At 51.4% G+C, this 21,435-nt stretch overlaps 1 protein-coding gene across 2 annotated transcripts in view; it reads right to left on the reverse strand.

The window, feature by feature from the left end:
• Positions 1–215: 215 nt before the first annotated feature.
• Positions 216–21,435, reverse strand: part of IGF2BP1 (insulin like growth factor 2 mRNA binding protein 1) — a 41,199-nt gene continuing 19,979 nt past the window's right edge. Inside the window, exons 3-15 of one of the 2 annotated variants that reach the window (XM_011221826.3) lie at positions 16,745–16,793; positions 16,182–16,233; positions 13,777–13,840; positions 12,027–12,308; positions 11,018–11,152; positions 10,262–10,384; positions 9,413–9,548; positions 8,411–8,533; positions 7,924–8,040; positions 6,987–7,061; positions 5,828–5,959; positions 5,460–5,573; positions 216–3,321 (exon numbers count right to left, since the gene is read on the reverse strand). In XM_011221826.3, coding sequence (XP_011220128.1) covers positions 3,229–3,321; positions 5,460–5,573; positions 5,828–5,959; positions 6,987–7,061; positions 7,924–8,040; positions 8,411–8,533; positions 9,413–9,548; positions 10,262–10,384; positions 11,018–11,152; positions 12,027–12,308; positions 13,777–13,840; positions 16,182–16,233; positions 16,745–16,793 — 1,495 coding nt within the window. In that variant the 3' untranslated portion in view covers positions 216–3,228. Of the gene's footprint in view, positions 3,322–5,459; positions 5,574–5,827; positions 5,960–6,986; positions 7,062–7,923; positions 8,044–8,410; positions 8,534–9,412; positions 9,549–10,261; positions 10,385–11,017; positions 11,153–12,026; positions 12,309–13,776; positions 13,841–16,181; positions 16,234–16,744; positions 16,794–21,435 lie in introns of both variants that reach the window. The other variant, XM_002916827.4, reaches the window with a different exon arrangement.

Below are 21,435 nucleotides of genomic sequence, written 5' to 3' on the forward strand. Positions count from 1 at the left end.
TAACTTTCACAACCTTCCTGCTGGGCAAACGTCAGCGATGAGTGGAGCCGTGCCTAATTCAGTCCCTCGCCACACTTCCTGGTCTCTTCTGGGAGCCGAACCAGTCAAAGGAAAAGGACGTGGGCTTAAGATGTGAAGGGAGCAGGATCCCAAGGAAACTGAACACTGCAACAACCACATTTCAGGTACTGTGGGTGGTTTTTGTTTTTTGTGGGTTTTTTTTTTTTTCCTGCTGGTAGTTTGAACCAGATATTAAAGCATGCTTGCTGCTGGAAATTCGCCTTAAATCACCAAATGGCCGATGTCTGAATGTTATCTGCTTCATTTTAGGATAAACATAGAGAGCCAGAGATGGAAGCTGGGAGACCTTTTTTTTTTTTTTTTTTGGTGGTTAGGACAGGTGGGAAGCTCAAATTATATTGGCCTGATATTACCTCTAAATGCTCTCCCTGCGCCCTCCTGTCTTGGGGGTAGACCATTCTGGAGGTTATAAAGGAATGTCATGGGCACAAAGGGATAAGACCTGAGCGAGGCAGGAACCTGTCCCCAGTCACATTTCCATACCTCCTAACCCCCCTGGCCACCCACCACCCTAAATTAAGGATTCCTCTAGTTCGGGTCCATTGTTAAAATCAATCAGATCAGTCTAAAGAAGATAGAGGGGACAGAGGGGCAGTCATCCGAGTGTCTGTCTGCTCCTTGGCCTGTTGATACAGACCAAAACGAACAGCAAGATGGGACTGAAATGAAAATAACAAAAGGAAAAGGAAAAGAAAGAAAGAAGAAAGAAAGAAAGAAAAAGAAAGAAAGAAACAGAAAAAGACAGCAATGACAAACCCGGTGGACCTCTCTGAGGGGGAGAGAGCGGCTCTGTCTCTTCCACCAACGGAATCTTGGCTCCCATATTTCTAGACAGAGAAATAGAGTTTTTGTTTCTGTTTTTTTTTTTTTAAAGGTATATTTTTTAGTTATTATTTCACTCCTCGATAAAACGGAGGCAATATTTTAAAATATCTCAACAGCACCACTGGTGGGGAAAACTGGCTGGGATGCCGTTTCACCAAAAAGGGAGAGACGGGGGTGGACACCAGGGGCCAGTTGCCGGGGACTGTTTTTTGACCCCTGGAAGCCCACAGCTCTGCTAGGTTCTCTGAACCCCAGCAGGCAGGAGTTCCCAGGAGAGAGGCCAGTGGCTTAGGAATCCCGGAGTCAGAGATCAGGGCCTCCCCCTGGTCTCTCTCAACCCTGGGCCTGCCCCATCAGCCCCAGCCTCCTCCCCAAAGAGCAGCCCCTGCTGCCTTTTCCCACAGGGCCTGTTCTCCATAGAGAGATCCTAAAGGCTTACACTGGCTCATGTTGTAAGAAATTATGAAACATGACTTTCTCGTTTTTTTTCTTTTCATTAAAAAAATAAAATATTCAAGACTATCAGCTTCTCTTTTGCTTTGCTTTTCTTTTTTTATATAAAATATCAGCAAGCCGCAAAGAAAAAAAAAAGGTTAAAAAAAAAAGGTGGGGGGAACAAAAAGGAAAGTAATTGCTGAGGTAACTTCATACCTTGAGGTAGTTTACTTCGCGCACAGCATTACCTGACTGACTCCGCCCACGGGTCATGGTTGTCTCGTTATTACTACTGTCGTTGTTGCAGTGTTGGAAGGAGGGGACTCCACGCATGGGCTTTTCCACATGCAGAGAGGCCTTCCTCCCTTCCCAGCACACTGGATAGCATTGTCCAAGGTAGCTAAAAGTGCACCACCTGGCTAGTATGCATTGACAATCAGTATATTCGGAGGGAAGGCCTAACCTCATTTAACTGATGGCTGCCGTCTTCCGCAAGGGCTGAACTTCCAACGGGATCTTATTGAGCCTGGTAAATTAATAAATTAAGCTTATTTACCCCTTTGTGCATAACGCTGCTGGTATTTTGAATTTTGTTTTCAGGCACACTTTGGTCATGCCAATGATTTGCGGAGGCAGAAGCCATCGGTTAAATAAGCCTCTAGGATAAAAACAGAAGCAAATACTCTCCAATGTACTGAATATTCGTAATACATGCCAGATGACGGACTTTAGCTTTACCGGGAGCTCAGGGTTGGGTTCCACATCCCACCACCACCAAGGGAACAGTGCCGTGGGGGGGGAGTGCCCCGCAACCCCTGCCTCTGGGAACCAGCCCTTATAGGAGCACATGGGCTGGAGCGAGGGCACAGTGGCAGCCTTTGGGGCCACTCAAGTCCTCCATGGAACTGAGACTTTATCAAGGGGAGTCATGTCCCCTTCCCAGTGCTCATATCCAATCATTAAAATAGACTTTAAAAAAATATAAAATCTGCCTGAGAATGATGGGAATCAGGGACAGTACAGTGGTCAGCCCCTATCCCGCTGAGCATTCAGTACCACCCATGTGCACCTCGATGGGTAGAAGGACGTGAATGGGGCAGGGAATCTTGGTGGGGAAGTCCCGACAGAGTGGAGAAAATTTTAACTGCGCCAATTTTTCAACATGGTGATCTGGACTAGATCGGCCATAAGGGCACTCCTTTTAAACGTGGATTACTATATATTTTAATCATATTTCTCCCCCATTCTTTACTCCTTGCTGTTCCTGTTGGTTGGTTAGGGAAGGAGTGGAATAAGACTAACAGATGCTGGTGTGTCTTCTCCTTTGAATCAATAACATAAGCAAAGCAATGCATTGGTTCCTACTTTTTCTGGTAGCAGTACAGATAAAACAATTCGTGTGAATATAGGAAGAGGCTATGTCAGGGCACGAGAATAGAGGTATTTTAATCAACGGACCAAGTAGGAGAAGGCTGGAAGGATTTTAGGGTCAAGAAGCAAACCATCCTTTGAGGCTGATTAAAACACCCCTCTGCATGATTGAAAAACCTGAAGGAAATTTTATTTCTCTTCCCACTGGGGTCTGACCCACCCTCTCGGTGGGACCTGGAGAACTTACTTAAACAATCCACGTTTAAAAGCACCCTGAGCTAGAATTTCCATGGTGACACCCTGAGGGGTGGGCAGTTTCGGGCCAATTGGTTGGGCGTGTGGGGCCAAGGGATCAGGGTTCCTCACTGGAACGTCTTTTCTCAAGCAAGTGGGCAAACCTGATCTACACCCCGGCCCAAGTGTCCCTGATTCCCACTCATTCTCAGGCCTGCTGGGGAGAACACGCTCTCGATTCCAGCCCGTTGTCCTTGAGTCGACGTGATGGGGAGGGGCTGGTCACTTCCTCCGTGCCTGGGCCTGGTTACTCTGTCCCTTTTGGTGCAGCTGTTTAACTTGGGCCAGGATGTCTCGTATCTTCCTCTGTGCCATCTGTAGGAGAACCAGACAAGAGGCAAGAGTGAAGATCTCTCCAAAGGCAAGGGGAGAGCCTGACCCTGGAGGGAGAGAGGCCATCAGGATCGAGACACCAGCAACAAACAACAGGAAGAGCGAGGGTAAGCGGGATCTGAAGTTTCTCTGCCTCCCCGTGGGCCCCGAGCAGCCCCTCGCCCCGGGGAGCAGGGTGGGATGACTACAGCAAGGTGGGGGAGGGGAAACCAGAATACAAGCTCATACACCAGAATTGAAAAATTGACAAAGTTGCCACACATGCTACTGAACCCAAAATAAAACTAGAGTTTCCAGGGGTACATCTGGTCAGAAGGTCATCAGGTAGGAGACCTCCTCACAACTCAGAGCTCCGCCATGCACGTGCACATCCCCAGCAAAGGGGACAAAATGTCCAGGCACGGATTTACAAACAAGCAGTGAAATTTAAGCTCCGCCATCAAAAATGGACAAAATACCAAGGATCCGTCTCTTTACTCTTTCCTTCCTAAAGGTTTCTTCGCTAAGAACAGAGCTGGGCAAGGGAAACCAACTGCAACACGGGGCGCCCCTAACTGGTTTACCAGTATCGCCTCCTTCCATAAATGGAGTGCTTGGTTTCTTGGTTCAAGAGAAAGGTGGTGTAGGGGCGCCCGGGTGGCACAGCGGTTAAGCGTCTGCCTTCGGCTCAGGGCGTGATCCCGGCGTTATGGGATCGAGCCCCACATCGGGCTCCTATGCTATGAGCCTGCTTCTCCCTCTCCCACTCCCCCGGCTTGTGTTCCCTCTCTCGCTGGCTGTCTCTGTCTCTCTGTCAAATAAATAAATAAAACCTTAAAAAAAAAAATTAAAAAAAAAAAAAGAGAGAGAGAGAAAGGTGGTGTAGGTGGGGAAAGGCTGCGGACTCAGGATTTATACCGCATCCTACTCAGGTTTCCCTCTAATCCTCATTCTAATACGTGAAAAATACACACACACACACACACACACACACACACCGCCCGCTTTGGTACTGAGACCATCCTGGCTCCGTGCGTCCCTGGATCGATCCTCCACGCTGCCACGCCCCTCATTTGTACAATGAGATTGTCATGGGGATTCAATGAGCTAATGTATGTGAACCACGGAATGATGCTTGGTATACCAGATGCATGCCGAGTCTTAGACACTACCGTGGCTCTTGTTCGTACTTCTCTAAGGACTGTCACAGAAAGTCTCTTAGCCCAGCCATACAGCAGAAAGGCTATGTGGGGTTTGAGTTCAACGCCCTCTGTTTCCAAAACCCCTGTTCCTGGTGCCGCGAGGCCACACCACACTGGGAACCGAGCGCCGGGAACCGGGGCTCTGGGGTTCCGGGTTCCTTACCGCCCTTGACCGCTTAGGCAGCATCTAGCTTAGGAAGTGCCTAGCCTCTGAACAGATGGGCTTATGTCCAGGAGTCTCCATATCCCTTCCAGGTCCGACGCCAGAGGACTTTAGGGAAACCCCATTACCTTTCAATTAATGTTTCTCTGACTTTTGAGATTCAGAGTGTTTAAACCTGATATCCACCCTCTTTCCAGACTCCGGGGTCAGTCCCATTGCCGGGCAGTGCCGACTGCCTGGCCCACTGGAGGTGGTGTGGGGATGCTGAGTTCTGGAATGGGACGGTCGAAGAACTGGAACCAGGGATGGGATGGAGTAGTCATTGTGAGAAAGGAAAAGGGACTGCACTGGAAAAAGGCAACCAGAATGTTGTTACTACTGTTATTATTCCACAAACTAAACTGGGTGGTGGGTAATACCGATTTCCTCTCTTATCTGGTGCAAAAGGGGTTAGGGTTAGCAAAGGATGAAAGCCAGACGACAGGGAAGACTTAATATACTGCAAGAAACACAGACATGTACTCTTCACTATACCGAATATGAACTACATATGGAAGTTCTGAAATCACTTTCCCTACAGTTCTAAGAGGGCATAAAACATCTACAACATCACATACCTACACCTGGAAAAGAATGGCCCAGTCCAGAGGCAGGCAGAGTCCACGGGACTGGTCCAAGCCATGGCCAAAGCCATGCAAGTCAACGTCTGGCCTCTTGCTTCTCTGACCCCTGGACTCCTGCTGCCCTCCCACGAGGGGGGGGAGTGCCACATGTACCTGGCTGGCATAAAAATGCCCGATGATCTTGACGATGACCTGGTCATTCTCATCCGGGGTCTGGTCTCTTGGCACTACCACCTCGGCTGCTGTCAAATTCTGCAACTCGTTCACCTGGGCGGGGTGGGGGGCAGAGAGAAGCTCAGGGTGTTATCAAGAAAGCATGGAGGGGGTTGGAGGGAGGGGCAAGAGGCAAGTCACTAGCGGGTAACTGGAGGACTCCGGAGCCAGGCTGGGGAGCAGACTCGGGTAAAGAGCAAGCCAGGAGTCCTAAGGTTGTACGGAGTAGGGGGGTAGGAGGCCAGGGCGGAGCTGTTGGGTTTGAGGACGAAGATCCAGAACTTTCATCCCTGACCCTCAAGGCTCACCGTTTTGCCGCCTTTGCCAATGACTCTGCCGGCAGCTGACGCTGGCACCCGGATATGCGTCTCCAGCTTTACTTCCTCCTTGGGTCCAAAGAAGTTCTCCTCCTTGAGTTTTCCATAAATTCTTCCCTGAGCCTGAGAGAGGAGAGGTCCTTGTGAATCAGCGGGCCATACACAGGACAAAAGGGAAGCAAGGTAAACGCGGAAATACGGCCCCCAAGCTCCACCCCCATCCTCTTCGGCCCCTCAGGCCCAACCCAGGTGCGTCAACCACCTACACCAGGTGATGTGAAATCGGCCAACAGCATCAACCTGCCCCTTCCCTTACTGGTGATACTGGAGAGCCTGGGTCGAGTACCTGAATGCACACCTCCCGGAAGTACGACTCATAAGCTACAAACTCCTACAGGGTCTGGGATGATCCCATTTACGTGAACAAGACAGCTCATCCCGCCCGCCAGAGGAGAGGCTGCTGGCTATTCCACACGGCCTCCAGAGCGTCCCCGTTCTCCATGCCTGCCCAGGTCAGGAGGAGCTAACTGTCCGCTCTCTGGCTCTGTGACCAGAAGTCCAGGGACCCAGCAATGTCGTACGACTTAAAGGAGAGAAGGGGGGGCGCCTGGGTGGCTCAGTCGTTAGGCGTCTGCCTTCGGCTCAGGGCGTGATCCTGGCGTTCTGGGATCGAGCCCCACAATCAGGCTCCTCTGCTATGAGCCTGCTTCTTCCTCTCCCACTCCCCCTGCTTGTGTTCCCTCTCTCGCTGGCTGTCTCTCTCTGTCAAATAAATAAAATCTTTAAAAAAAAAAACTAAAAAAAAAAAAGGAGAGAAGGGAACTGGGCATCAACCTTCCTTAGTAACTAAAACAGGGCACAAGAAAGATGCCCTCAGCCTTCCTTCTGTCCAACATTTCTGTTCACCTTCAGAACTAAAGAGGGAAGAAGTCAGTAGAAATTGAGTTGGACGCCAAACTGAAAGCAGCACCGCAGTGCTGTCCTCGGGGCGCCTGGCCAGCCCCGTCAGCACAGCGGGAGACTCTTGATCTCAGGGTCATGGGGGGTGTAGACATGACTTACATAAATAAAAACTTTCAGAAAGTGTTGTGCAGATTTCCACTCCCACCCAACCTCGATTCCCTTTCACTGGAAAAACAAGGATGAGAACCTTAAACTGGGCCTCTGGGGGTCCGGTGATGATGACCATGCGGACTTTGGAGTCAGGGGTTTCAGGAGGGGCAATCTAGAAAGCAAAGAGCTGGTCAAAGAGGTGCCCCCGACCTCCACTTGCTCCAAGCCCCCTGCCACCACCCCAATGCCACCACCCACTTCCAAGGGCTAGGAGAGGCGAGAACAAAGTCCCTGAGCCCCAATGGCATTGGTCCTACACCAAAAATGTGATGAGGACCGTGGGTGCATGTGTCCAGGACACTCCCTAAGGACAGCCTCCCTGCCACCCACCCTCCCAGCCTCCTGGGGAGGCTTCTGTGGGGTCCTGCGCACAGTGGGGGGGGGCACAGACAAAATGCCCACGGTGAGGAGGGCAGGGACCATACTTCAGTAGAAAAGAATCCCTGTGTCTGAGCAACTCCTTCAGGACCATCGACACAACTGGACTGAGGCTTGTGAAACTTAATTTTGTTTCACGAGGACAGACTCTCCCTTCTCTCTGCACTGGACCCTGGGGAAGGGAGGCAGAAAGACAGCCGGCATCTACGGAGCAACCACTGAGCGCCAGGCACTGGCTCGGGAGCGGGGGCCCCCCCGGCTACATCATTTCATGGTACTAGGACAGTGATGGCAGTGACAAGGGAACAGTGGTTGAGGCCGATGGCCCTGGCTTAGGGGCTGGGGGCTGAACCCACATCAGTCTGGGCCAGAACCTAAGCTCCCCTTCTAGGCTGCAACTCGGCCTCCTCCCTCCCCCGAAAGCCCAGGAGCACCGAAGGCCCCGGGGCAAGGTCAAATGCAAAGGGGACGTCCATCTGTCAGAGAAAGAGGTCACACAACAGCAGCCCCACGGGGCGTCCAGGAAGAAAGGTTGAGGGGATAGAAGCAGACCCCTCTCCTCTCCCCGGGAGCTGGAAGGAGGCAGAGCGGGTCACCTTAATGGAGGCACTGGCGAAGCGGGAGAGCTGTTTGATGTGCTGGCCCTTCTTCCCGATGATGGCCCCCACTGCCTGCGCCGGGATGAACACCTGCACCATCTCCTGCTCCGGAGCCTGCTGCGAGACAGGGGCTGTTACTCCCTTGCGCGAGGGGCACGGCCTAGGAGCCCCTCCACCCCCGTGCGCACATCCTCAAAGAGGAGCAGGTGGACACAGGGCGGCCAACATGGGCGACACGCTCCTTGGCTCTCCCCGGGCCCAGCAAGGACGAGGGAGAGTGTCGCCGCCGGCAGCCCAGGCGGAAACCGAGGTGCCGTGCACGCGGCGGGCGCCAGCGGCTGGGAGCACCGCGCAAGAGCGGCATCCCAGACCTGCCTTCCCTCTCTCCGTGAGCTTGCAAGCATCAGGCTCCCGCAGGCGGCTGGGCCCCAGAGGAGGCCATGGCAGGGCCCAGGGCTCGCCCGTCACGAGAGGCTGCACCTACCATAAACGAGCTGTAGGGAGCGGCTCCAGTGACGCTGCTGGGGGGTGGCGGGACCGCACTGGACGAGGCCGGAAAAAGACCTACAGCTGCCAAGTTCAGGCCGGGGATGAGATGTGACTGCAGCTGGGGGAGGAAGGTGAGGAGGGAGAGAGGTCAGCTCGTGCTACAGGGGCCTGGCTGAACCCACAGGCCGGTGCTGGGGGAGGGGGAGCAAACACAGGACAACTGAGTACTTTTGCACAAAGCCTGCCTGCCTTCTGCTTCTCACACATGCGTGCACGCTCGGAGCGAGGAGCTGTGAGTGATGGCACATTCCCGCCGGACTACGAACCAGCAACACCAACCAGAAGGGGTCAGCCAGAGCCTCAGGTGTCCCATCTCTCTGGTGGTTTACTTCACTAACCCTGCACTAGAACATTCCTACGAGAAGGCACAGCAAGGACAGATCTCTGTTAGACTCCACGGCTCGCCTTTTCTTCTGCACCCCACAGCCTCAAGCCTCTTTAAAAATCAGATGAGGGGTGCTTGGGTGTCTCAGAAGGTGAAGCGTCCGACTCTTGATTTCGGCTCAGGTTCGACCTCAGGGTTGTGGGGTTGAGCCCCAACGCTGGGCTGCACGCTCAATGCAGAGTTTGCTCGTCCCTCTCCCTCTGCTCCTCCCCTACCCCCCACCCCCCACAGCTCACCCTGGCTCTCGCGCTCTATCTCTTAAATAAATAAAATCTTAAATTAAAAAGAAAAATCAGAGGAAAATTATGGTCCCTCTACTCACTGAAGTACACACCAACACCAATTTTATATGAAGATCACAGACCTCGAAGCCCAGAATTAAACCCACCGCCCACCTTAGGAATCAGATAAAGAATCTCTATTCATTAAACTGAAAAGATCTGGACGACTGGAGATCCAAAAGCATGTGGCCTGCCGATCCCACGTGGAGACCCCCTTCTGCTGGGCCTCAGGCTCAGAGCATCAGGGTAAACAGAGGCGCCTGACACTCACACTCATGGCAGCCACGTCGTTCTCGTAGGCCTCCCGAACTTTCTTCATAATCTCCTGCTCGGCCCTGCAGCAGTTCTCAATGGCCCCCTTCACAGTGATGGTCCTCTCGGGGTTATAGAGGGTCAGGTCCTGCAGCCTGGCGGGAGAGCAGAGCCGCGTCATCCTCCCATCAGGGAGAGGCCCCGGCTGGGAATCAGCCGCAGAATAGCTGCTTCGCTTTCAGCAAATAGCGCCCCATCTCTGTCCTTCAGTCTGTAACCCGGGCAGAGAGGGAGCGAGGTGCAGGGAGAGGAGAACACCCAACTGAAACCCCTGAATTTACAATGAGTCCAATGACAGACAGGTCATCGCCCGTAAAGCAAGGAGGATGCTCAGGACTGGAAGTTTCTCCGGGGTTCTTGGCAACCCATTTCCTGTGCTTTTGGAACAGTCTGGGATGAAAACAGGCACAGCGCTCACAGAAGAGGACTCGATCTGCTTGGCTCTGGTTCCTCCGGGAGAGGCAGGCCACGAGACAGGAGAGCAAACGCTCAATCCTCAGACTAGGACCCGGGTCGGTCCACTTCTCACGGCCTGGCAAACGTGCCTGAGGACCACCCCCCCCCACCGCAGCAGGCTCTCCGAGATGCAGGGGGCAGGCGTGATGGGCAGGCCGGAGGATGGAAGGACGTGCTTCAGCAGCCCCGGGCCTCACAGAGACAAACACTCTTTGCCACCTCACTGATTATTCTTCAGGAGGGCAGAAACCGCACCCGGCTTCTGGGGCCAAGCAGTAAGGCTCAATATTGCATACTGCCACCCCCGAGCCGCCCGGCACCCCGCTCATAAAGAGGTGAAGGAGAGCCTTACGAGGAGATGGTGATCTTGGTCTCTGTGTCCTGCTCCACCTTCTTCAGGTTGCGCCCTTCCTTGCCAATGAGACGCCCCACAAAGTTATTATGCGCCAGGATCTTCAGGGGAACCTCGTCGGCCCTTGGGAAGGAGGGAGGGACAGGAGTGGTTACATGGTGGGCCAGGCAGAGACTCGGAGAGCATGCCACTGCAGATGTGGGGTTTCCGGGACAAACCATGGGACAAAACTACATTTTAAAAGATTACGAAAATCAACACATTGGCGGTGGCTTTAGTGCTGGAGAAATGGGGAGGCAGGGATGGGCTGCCAAGGGGCACAAGGACTACCAGAGCGATGGCCATGCTCATTATCGTAATCGTGGCGATGGTTTTGCAGGTATATGCGTATTAATATTCACTCAGTTGTATACTTCAAAATAGCCATACTACAGAATTCCATGCCGTTTTAGAAAGAATGAGGTGGGTCAGTAATTACTGATCCATAAATGTGAAAAAAGCCAACTATGGAATACATTCATTAGAGTCCTATTCCTGGTAACACATGCACACCTGTGCACATGCACGTATAAGGACAAACACACACACATGCTTGTATGTGCACAGAACTGCTAAGGGGCATACAGGGTGTCACTTGTGGGAAAAAGAACCTCATATGTCAGTTTATGTCCTTTGTCTCCTGTTTATTCCTGCATTCTTGCAAATAGAAAGTAATGCAGCGGGGGAGGTGGCAACCCCCTGGTCACAAAGCCTTACGTTTTGGTGTCCTTTGCTTCCTTATGCATAATCTCCAAGATCATCTTACACGCAGACGAGCAGCCCTCAGGGGTGGAGTGCACGCTGATGGCCTTCTCCGCAGCACCTGCATTCTCCTTCCTGTGCACATCTATCCTGAGGACCACAAGGTCAAGGACGGTTAGGGGTCCCCGGTGAAACCCGGAGTCTTCTGCACCCTCCCTGCCACCTCCCCTCACCCGAAAGTACAGAAACGGCTCTTGGAATAAGCCCAAGTGCAGAAGGGGGAAGGGCAGAGAAAGGGCCGGGGGAACCCGGGGCCAGCGTGCTGCTCTGGATTCTGTCTCAATCAGGAGGTGGTGGGGGACAATGGTGGCGTCTAGCATGGGAACCCAGGGCTGGCAATCAGCAGCCCACAGCTCTAAAGCTGCATTTCCCCTTAAATGCTGGACTCCCCCCGTGAAACAACTATAAAGGGAAGGCACACTGTCCCAAATTAAAAGTGAATAATAAAGGATGCATTTGGAATAAGGACATGACGTGACCTGTTCTTTTCCAGAGGACACTGATTAGCTATAAAGATTACAGAGGGGTCAACTATACACAAATAAAAATAAAGTCAAATTTTTAAAGAGATTAGAGGAGCAGTGGTGGAGTAGGGTATGGGGCGGGATGATGACCTATTACTGAGGGCTGGCATTGGCCAGGCTGCCCAGCCAACGGCCACCAACAGGCAGTGCTCAACCCACAGCGCTCCAGGGCTGCCGACTCACCTAGACTATGTTTGCTTGATGACACTTCCTACAAGAAATTCTAGAACACTTCCTACTAATAACGGTGTGGCCCAGCCACTGCCACCAAATGGCATGCCCCCAGCCCATTCAACCTCGCCACCTGCCCCCACCCCCGCCCCCAATGAGGAGAAGAGGGAACACATTCCAGGCAACATTTCCTGAAAAGTCAATATTGAGACTCCCAGGTGTGCTACCAGGAGGCACCCCAGCTCCGTTGCCCAGCAGCCAACACTCACTTGGACTGGGTCTGTTTCGTGATGTTTCGGATGGTGGCCCCCTCCTTGCCAATGATGGCACCCACATACTGGGTGGGCACCAGGAGCCGCAGGGGGATATCCACTTGCTGCTGCTTGGCTGGGGCCCCCGCTGCCACAGGGGAGCCCTGGCGGGGCTGACCCCGAGAGCCAAAGCCTCCTCGGCGCCCGTTCTCGGGACCCTGTGCTATCTGCTCGTCGGGGATGTAGGAGACCTTTAAGGCGTGGTTCTCCAGCTGGTGGCCATTCAGCTTCATGATGGCTCTGAGGACAGAGGGAGAAGCTACTGGTCACTCCAACCCAAGCCAATCACACCAAAGGCACTCCATGTGTAAAGCAGCCTGGGTCACAACTTGGAACACACTAAACACCAGGGAGATGACCACCTACCCCCCACTCCCACCTCCACCTCAGAGACCTTTCCAGTCTAAATGTCTGAAAACATCAAAGGGAAAAGTTATACCCAACGGATTTCGAACTGGCTTATTAATTTCAGCCAGAACTATGTATCATGTAAGATTAATGTGAGAATCCCATGTGATTCATAAGCGAATAAATGTAATAAACACATGGGGAGACAAGAGACTTGTTTTTACACCCGTGGAGTCGCTACCTTCCATGTTTGAGGAAACTAAAAAAAAGGGGGGGGTGTGGGAGACAGCATGTCCTGCTTACAGCCTGGAAGCAGGAGTTTCAGTGTATCTGGAATGTCTGCAAAGCAGGAGTGAATAATGCTGTGGGAAGGGAGGAAGCGAGTGCCCTCCAGTCCCACACTGGCTGATGCAGGTGAGAAATGTTAACAAGGCGGCAACAGGTAGTGGGGAGTAAGCAGAGTGTTGACGTGACTTTGAAGCCAGGCTAAGGACCACACACTGGCCACAAGGGGCAGTAGGGACCTACAGAAAATCCTGAGCCACTGAAAAGAAAATGGGGGCAGGGCGCCTGGAGGGCTCAGTCAGGAGAGTGTGGTAACTCTTGATCTCGGAATCCTGAGTTCCGAGCACCACGCTGGCCGTAGAGATAACTTAAAAATAAACTTTTTAAAAAATAAGGAAAAATAAAAGAAAATGGGATTTGAGGAAGTGGTGGGATTTCACAACGTATCATCACCCGGCTAGAGGCGGCATGCTGAAGGAACAAGAAAGCTGGCAAAAGCTAAATGCGAGTCAATGCACAAAGTGTACAAAGTCTTTCAGTACCAGTGGTTGAGAAGTGTAGTTGCTCAACCAAAGGGCTTAAGGAGCCAGAAAGCATGGGTGTGATGGGACTGACAGCACCCGAAAAAAGCGCGAACTGGGCTGGTGGCATCATGGCAATAAAATGTCTGCCCCCGCCACATCAGAACAGGAACAAATCCCTTTTGTAAATCTCGCAGTTCCTCCTCACCATCACTAGATGGCGCCGTCGACACAGCAAAGGACCCTTGAGGGGCCAGGGCAACTAAAGACCCAAGAGAAAGCCAACCTTTTCTCCCTCAAGAGGATTTCCCCACCTTTCCTGGGAGGGTCTTTGGGTCCCTTCCCTTCCATGGATTTGCTCTCAATCCTGCTGAGTTTTCTGAACGCTTGAGATCCCTGAACCGAAGAACAAGAGTCTGCGACTGGCTATCACAGTAACAGAACCCAAGCAGGCTACTCCTGCCTGCCTAGACCCCAGCCCTGTAGAAGCATGTGTTACCTGGCTCCCCAGGCCCCGAGAAGACCCTCCCCACCCCGCCTTCGGGGCCACTCACTGCCTGGTCTGTTCCCGGTTGGAATAGGTGACATTCACCACGGCAGTCTCACTCTCGGTGTTCACTGGGGGAGCAAAACAGAGGCCAAGGTTAGAGCAGCTCAATCTGGAGATGCCACCAATGAACCCCAAGCGTTAAAAGCTCATCCATGTTATATAAGAAGTTACATGTGTTGCAAGAAGGAAATACATGAATGACAAGGGAAAATATTTCCCCTTTAGGCTCCTCTCTCCAGAACTTCTAGGAAATTCAAATTAACCTTTTTGCATTTTCCCTTCTGTGTCTTCCTTGACTTCCCCTGGCCAGCCCCTCAGAGAGCTGGGCAACTAAAGGGTGCAGTCAGCATAGCACTGAGGCAGCAGGGAGCGTACAACCTGGTCTGGGATACAAATTTATTCTTGGGAACTTCAACTAGCTAAAAATCCACACACAGTAAGATTAGCAATTTATAGAAGCAAACATCCCAAGACATGATCTGTAAGAATAGGGCAGAAGAGACCCACTTCCATGGCAGAACATCAAGGACAGATCGACCAAACGTGAGCGTATCATGACCTAAGCTCAACGGGCTGAGAAGAACAGCTATGGTTTCCTGACTCAGTCTTCCAAACATCTTGGCAGTGGAAATGCACATTCAATCCATCATAAATTCATGGCATCTGCCATTAATCCCATCCAAGTCCTCCGTTCTTACCATGAAACCTCTCGGTCTTCATTTGATTTTGCCATTATACTCTTTCCTACAGGGAGAGACTGGGCTGGACAATAGAATTCTAAGGCGGTCTGGGGGCACACTTCTTATTTTAAATTAATAAAATAAACCTGTCTTGTGTCTGTCTTTTGATTTGGGGTTCCCTGGACCAGCTGAGCCTTAGGGTGGGGGACAGTGACAAAAACTAAACCTCTGCCCTCAGCACTGAAGATAGTAAGTCACCTGGCCACAAATTCTTAGTGCAGACCGCTCTTAACCCCTCGGGCCTTCATCCTCAGCGCGCCCCCACCACGGTGGTGAGTGAGGGAGATTCTGGAAAGAACAATCTTTCCAGTTAAACTGAAAGACAGTGGATGAAACGGACAAAGACTCGGCCTTACTGGAGCTTACATTCTGGCGCTAGCAGACAAAGCAAAGTACAATCATCAGATTCTCCAGCCTACCAGAGGCTGATGAATGAATGCCACGGAAAAATGTAAGCCAGGGTTAAAGGAGATGGTGCGAAGGGGCGTGATTTTAAAGAGTGGACAGAAATGACCTCACTTAGAAAGTGATACCAGAAGACTTTCTCTGTTGTCCAAACAAAATCAAACACTTCCCATTCTGTTCTCTCCAGGGAACGGGTCTCCCCTCCTGATACGGTGTGTGACAGCTCCCAGGTGACCCCCAGGCAGATCTGGACCAGTGCGGACTCCTGCGGGGCCTCCCAGGGCAGCTCACGATGGGCTCCCCCAGCCAGCACTCATTCTTGCTGTTTGTCCAGGAGTAACTCAGTCATTAGCCTAACACGTGAGCAGTTCTGGGCAATGGTTACCAGTGCGTCCTGTTGTGTCCTGGCATTTATGACAAAAAGGCAACCTATAGGATTAGAGCAGGAGAACCTGTTTGATGGACTCAGCACTTTACCTTTGTGGAGGCAAATATTTTAATCTCGAGTGATTTCTAGCTTGCACCTTTCCACAGAAAATGGAGATGAACATTTAAATCTCCACGGGGTGACTCCTTATGTTTCTTGAACATCTACAAACTCCAATCATATCTTTTCAAATGGCCAAGCTCTCCCTTATGTCCAACCAAAACCACTCCTTATTTTAGCTCGTTTCCTCTGAAAATTATTTATAACCCAAAGCAATGGAGAAAGCTCAGAAATCTCAGCAAATATTTTATGACCCAGATTTCTTAGATTTCTCCTATGGGCCCACTCTGGAAAGACTGTGCCTGCCCATCACTGTGTGCCCAGTATAATCTCTGCTTTTTTTATATATATATTGACCAAAGACATGGAGTTGACAATCAGAGCTTCTACAAGGAGATAACGAGCCTACTATTCCAGCCAAACATAAAGAATCATGAAGCTTTTAAAGAAAAGGGACTGCAGACCTACTCAGGCTGAGCGCCCAATTTCTATGCTTGTACTACTGCTAAACCCTTCAGACCTCTCTTTCGACCATGACTTAAGACTTGGGACCCCATGCTGGAAACGCATGACTTTGCTCATTAAACAGAGAAACCTGTTTCAGAGAGAAGGAGCACAGCCACGTCCCCTGTGCATCTTTCTCCCTTCGGGCCATATTCTACCTGTCTGTCTGCTTTTGGTATGCCAGGTGGATGTGATCGTGGAAAATGAATCCCCCCAACTGCTCCAGCACCCACCCAGCCCCTTCCCCACCGCCCACCGCCTCCATACCCTTACCTTGCTCGCAGTTCTCCACTGTACCGTACTGAGCAAGCAGGCTGTCCAGCACCTAGGAGCAAGGAGAAGGGAGGAAGGGTACTCTGAGCATCCCAGGAACTGCCACGAAGCCAGCCGCCGGACATCCTCACCCCAAGGCACAGGCAGAGCCTTAGGTGGAGACCTGAGCAGTATGACCCGTCTGGCTTACCCTTTTCAGGGTACCGATACTGCGGGTAACTTGTCGGGGTATCTTTGCAGAAATGTACTTGAGCACAAAAAAGGCATCTAAGGGCCTTTCTGGAAGTAGACTTGGGCCTCTGGGGTCTAAGTCTGGGGCTCAGGGAACACCCTACCCACCTCCCTAATGCCTCTCATCACAGGGACAAGCCCAAAGGGCTAACATGGGATGGGCGGTCCTGGGCTGAGGATGAGACCCAACCAACCTCCCTCAGTACTAGCATCCCTGGCCGACCCCCGAACCACTGGGGGACCTCCCCAGTCATCTCTGCCAACTCAGACTGGCCCGGGCTTCCTTTCCTGTCTCCACTTCCCCATGTCTTGGGTGTCCCCCAATCACTTACTTCCCAACGCAGCTGGGGTGGGATATTTCGAATCTGAATTTTCCGACTCCTGAAATTAGAGGTTAAGAGGATTAATGACCACTCTGGATGCTTTAGGGGCCTACGACCTTGCAGTGTTTAATCCCTAGGTCAGTCTTTATGTCCCGACCTTCTGTTCAACACCAAAGTCTGAGAAACCAAGAATGATAACCTTCAGGGATGAAGATTTGGCGGAAGGGTGCCTCACTTCAGAGCATTAAGGTATCAGCGCTACCACAGATAGGAAGACTGAGATCAGAGGCCCGAAGCACCAGAGTCACAGAATTCCCCCCAAATCACACCTGCTTTGTTTGTCCCTCTGCTCAGGTCTCGCCTGCTCTCTCCTTCACCAACCACCTGTTTTCATCTCTCACCTCCCACCGCGTTTCAGGCACTAGATATACAAAGCTGCTATGGAAGACGTCATGCATTAACCCAACACCCATTTAACTGCTGCCTATGTCACGCTATACTTTGTTGTAGATACTGGGGACACGGTGACAGACAAAGTGCCGGACCTCAAGGTGCTCACAGGTTATTGGGAGAGGCATATATGCAAACAAATCCCAGCAGGACAGCAGTGTGGTAGTTAAGTGTTTTTTGTACAGGTGTAGACTTAAATCTCCGTTCCACCTAACAGCACTGATCTTAAAATGATTTCACTTCTTTGAGGCTCACTTTCCTTTCTTTGTAAAACAGGGACAATACCTATTCACAGGGCGGTTTCAGGTGATGCTAGATAATATTAGAGCTTAGCAAAGGGCTTCAAATACTTTTAGTAAGAGACGCATCTGGAATACTAAGGTGGAAATGATTAACGCACAACATGGCATCATGACCGCCACCTTCCCTCCTTCCAAATCACTTCGCTTTCTCCATTCCATCTTTCAAATACCTCTTAAAAGTGTAATTTTCCCGAGGAAGGCTTTCAGGTTCAAGGCTGATTCCCAGGGCAATTAACTGCTCACGACCCAAATCGATGCCCTAATCCCTGGGCTTACAACATTTCAATTGACTTGATCTTCATTGGTCAATTGTCATTTATGTCTCTGGATATCCTTGATCACAAACTTAGTTCAGGGACATGGTCCAATGAAATTCTAACGGCATGAGAGAAAACTGGTCTGGGAAGCAAGAAAATCCGGTTCCAGTTCTTAAACTGCCCCTGATTGGGTCTTCATCTGACTAAGCCAAGTAAGCTTCAGGCCTCAGTGTTCCCTTGTCAGCTCCTGCTAGGGGAGGTGGGTGTTGAAAACACATGAGGAAGAGATGCTAAGCTCTCACAGAAAATGTTTCCCTCTTGGCTCTGTCCTAGGCCAGCTCATCCATTTCCATCCCTGTGACCTTAAGTGTCTTAGAGTTGCAAAATGGAAACTGAAGCGTCTCTAAGATCCCTTCTAGCTGTGCAGCTCTGAGCATGAAAGGTTTTTATTGATGAAATACATAGAGGAAATCTCTTCCTGGGACAAAATGACTTCAGGGGAAGGGAGGAGATGCGTTGAAGGGAATCTATGTGTGTGGCTCTCTACCTTGTTGGTTCATGAACCTGATCTAAGGTCGTCAGACTACCATGCAGGACAGAGAGGAAGGATGAGAAACAAGTCCAGTTCCAGGTCCTCAGATCCCACACCAGGCCACTTTCTTTGATTCCATTCATAGGCAAAGAGGGGGCCCCAAGGCATCTGCCCTAGTTAGGGATATCCCATATAACACCCATTTCCTGCCCAAACAGGCAGAGAACATGCAGGAAGCCTCACAATCAAAGTCCAGCTGTAGGAGAACTGAGGAAGAGATGGTTACACCATTGGAAGACTGGGGACACCGATCTAGCTTGATGCCCCACGACAGGAGTCACTCCCTCTAGGGGCTGCCTGCCTGGGAGTTCAAACCAGTAAGGGCTTAAAGCAACCCGGGTGCGTGCGCCCAGTGGGAAGATGGCTCTTTCAAGATGGTTCCTTAGTGTAATCTCAGGTCGAAGGTCAAAAAGACCCTCCCCTCCTCCTACCTCAAACTCCCAGTTTTAGGGGCTTTCTTTTCAGCGTAGGGAAGAGTTGGGGAGGGGATGGGGTGAGGAAATCAAATCTCAGTTTGGGGTTTTAATCCATATCCTGAAAGCAATGGCAGTCTGGAATGTCTGGAATGTTCCAGGAGAAGGAGGGGGAGGAGGGCAGGGCCACACAACCAATGAAAGAAAAGACCTCCTGGCAGCCCTCTCCCACCCCCGAGAGGCAGAGACTCACCCACCCCTCTAGGACACACACACCCAATCCTGGGAACCCCTTCAGGCCTCCAAGCCTCCTTTCTGCAAGCCCCCAACCCTGACAAACACACAACAGAAGCCACGAAGACCCTTTGTCTTTTTTAAGCCTTTGGCCTGGTTTCTATTACTGCCGGTGCTACCTAATTTCTTTCAGGCCCAAAGCACATGGGGTGATGTTGGTGACTGTACCCAGGACCCCCGGTGAACTCATCTGTACCACAAACTCTGGAAGGCCAGGTGCAAGCTGGGCCGGGGTGGTATGCGGAGGGCTTGGGGGTCCAGAGAGAAGCTACGGCACTTGACTGGGTACTCCTTGGCTCGGACCTTAGTTTCCTCCTGTGGAAACTGACAGGGCTTTTGTGAGGTCTTCAAGAGATAAGCTGTGTGAAGGAGGGTGCCTGACTTGGGAGTGGGTGCTCAATCCCAGGCCCGGTCCTCAGGAGCCTACAGGTATCCGACAAGCATGGGAGGAGACAGGGAGGAAGGGCTGACGATGAGCTGTGTGATGGTCACACAGTCATTACAATATTTAGATGTCACTGCTGGGGTAACAGCGGGAAACACCAGAGCCTACAGTCCCACTGCCCTGCCTCCCTTGACCACTAAAGGCTTCTAAGGTCTGGCCCACGGCCCCTCTCCTCTCTCCAGTCCATCAGCTTCCAGAAGGGCTGAGCAGTACCTTTGCCCTACAGGTCACAGGGCACTCTATTCCGAGCAGAGCCTCTAGTGCCTCAACCCCAACATCCCCGGTTCAGAAAAAGCAAGAGAATGCCCAGAGGTTCCCGAACCACTGCCTCTGCGCCCAGGAGCTGATAAACCTGTTGAGTGACAGCCCCTGGCAATGGAGGCAATGGTTCACCAACCTAATTCTTTCCCTGGGTGCCAACGCCCTGTGGCTTCTGACCTCTTTGCCTGCCCTGACCTGAAGGGCAGTTACCAAGCCCTGGGGCAGCTCCCAGTGCAGAACCACCACAAGGGACCCACCTCTCTAGTGCTGGGGGAGGAGGGAGTCCGGGCGTGAAGGCCACAGAGACCGAGTGACCATTTTTCTCAAGCCCTTGGGGAGACTGCAGGAGAGAACAGAGGGAGAGAGCACCCATGCAACAGCAGAAGGAGTTAAGGAGCCAACCAAGAATTTCAGGAAGCACAGGAGCTGGATACCCGGAAAGGGATGTGGTTGCGAGGTCTTCCTGGGAAGGAAGTTCTCGTCCTTTTCACCTTTGCAGAGAAGTGTCACTGACTTAGACTGGGAAGGAAAACAGGCCAATTAGGGAAGGGCCTCACATTTGAGGAATGCTTCACAGATGCCAAGCTGAAATTCAGCACTTGCTAGAAGACCCTCATTACCCATGAGGGTGGGGTCCGCAGCTCGGCCCTACAGACCAGGACCCCGAGAAGGGGAGACTGAGTAATTCTGCCAAGCACACAGCTACTAAAAGCCAGAGTCAGGCTTTGAACTCAAAACTTGTCTGATTCCAGGCTCTCTGCACTGTCCCCTGCGCTGCTGTCTGTACGGAAGAAAGGCGACAAAAAGCCTTTGCCAAAATTCAGCCAAGTTAGGCCAAAGGACGATTAAAAATATTCAGAATTTGGGGCACCTGGATGGCTCAGTCGGTTAAGTGTCTGCCTTCGGCTCAGGTCATGATCCCAGGGTCCTGGGATCGAATCCCGCATTGGGCTCCTCGCTCAGCGGAGAGCCTGCTTCTCCCTCTGCCTGCTGCACCCCCCCCCGCTTGTGCGTGCTCTCTGACATAAAACCTTAAAAAAAGAGAGAGAAAGAGAGAGAGAGAGACAAACAGTTACAGGTAAAATAACGTGTCCAGGATTTGCTTCAAAATAATCAGGGGGTGAAGAAAAAATAAACACTGATTGGATATGAGTTGGTAATTTCTACCAATAAAGCTAGGTGATGGGTACATGGGAGATTTATTACATTATCCTTTCTACTTTTTTGTTTGTATTTTTTTTCCATAATTAAAATTGTTTTTTTTTTTTAAAGATTTTATTTATTTATTTGACAGAGATAGAGACAGCCAGCGAGAGAGGGAACACAAGCAGGGGGAGTGGGAGAGGAAGAAGCAGGCTCATAGCGGAGGAGCCTGACGTGGGGCTCGATCCCGCAACGCCGGGATCACGCCCTGAGCCGAAGGCAGACGCCCAACCGCTGTGCCACCCAGGCGCCCCTAAAATTGTTTTGTTTTAAGCAGAGCTCAAACCCAGGACTGTGAGATCAAGACCTGAGCCGAGACCAAGGGATGGACGCTTAAGCGACTGAGCCACACAGGGGCCCCTAAAATTGTCTTTCAAATTATTCCAGCTTACTCAGTTTTAAAGTCATAGCAGGTTCCAAATTAATGGATCTAACTAATACGAGGTTTTCCAGTTGGTGTTGTATTAGCAAGAATGCAAGCCT

This window comes from Ailuropoda melanoleuca, chromosome 13, assembly GCF_002007445.2.
Source record: "Ailuropoda melanoleuca isolate Jingjing chromosome 13, ASM200744v2, whole genome shotgun sequence".
Lineage (NCBI taxonomy): Eukaryota > Metazoa > Chordata > Mammalia > Carnivora > Ursidae > Ailuropoda > Ailuropoda melanoleuca.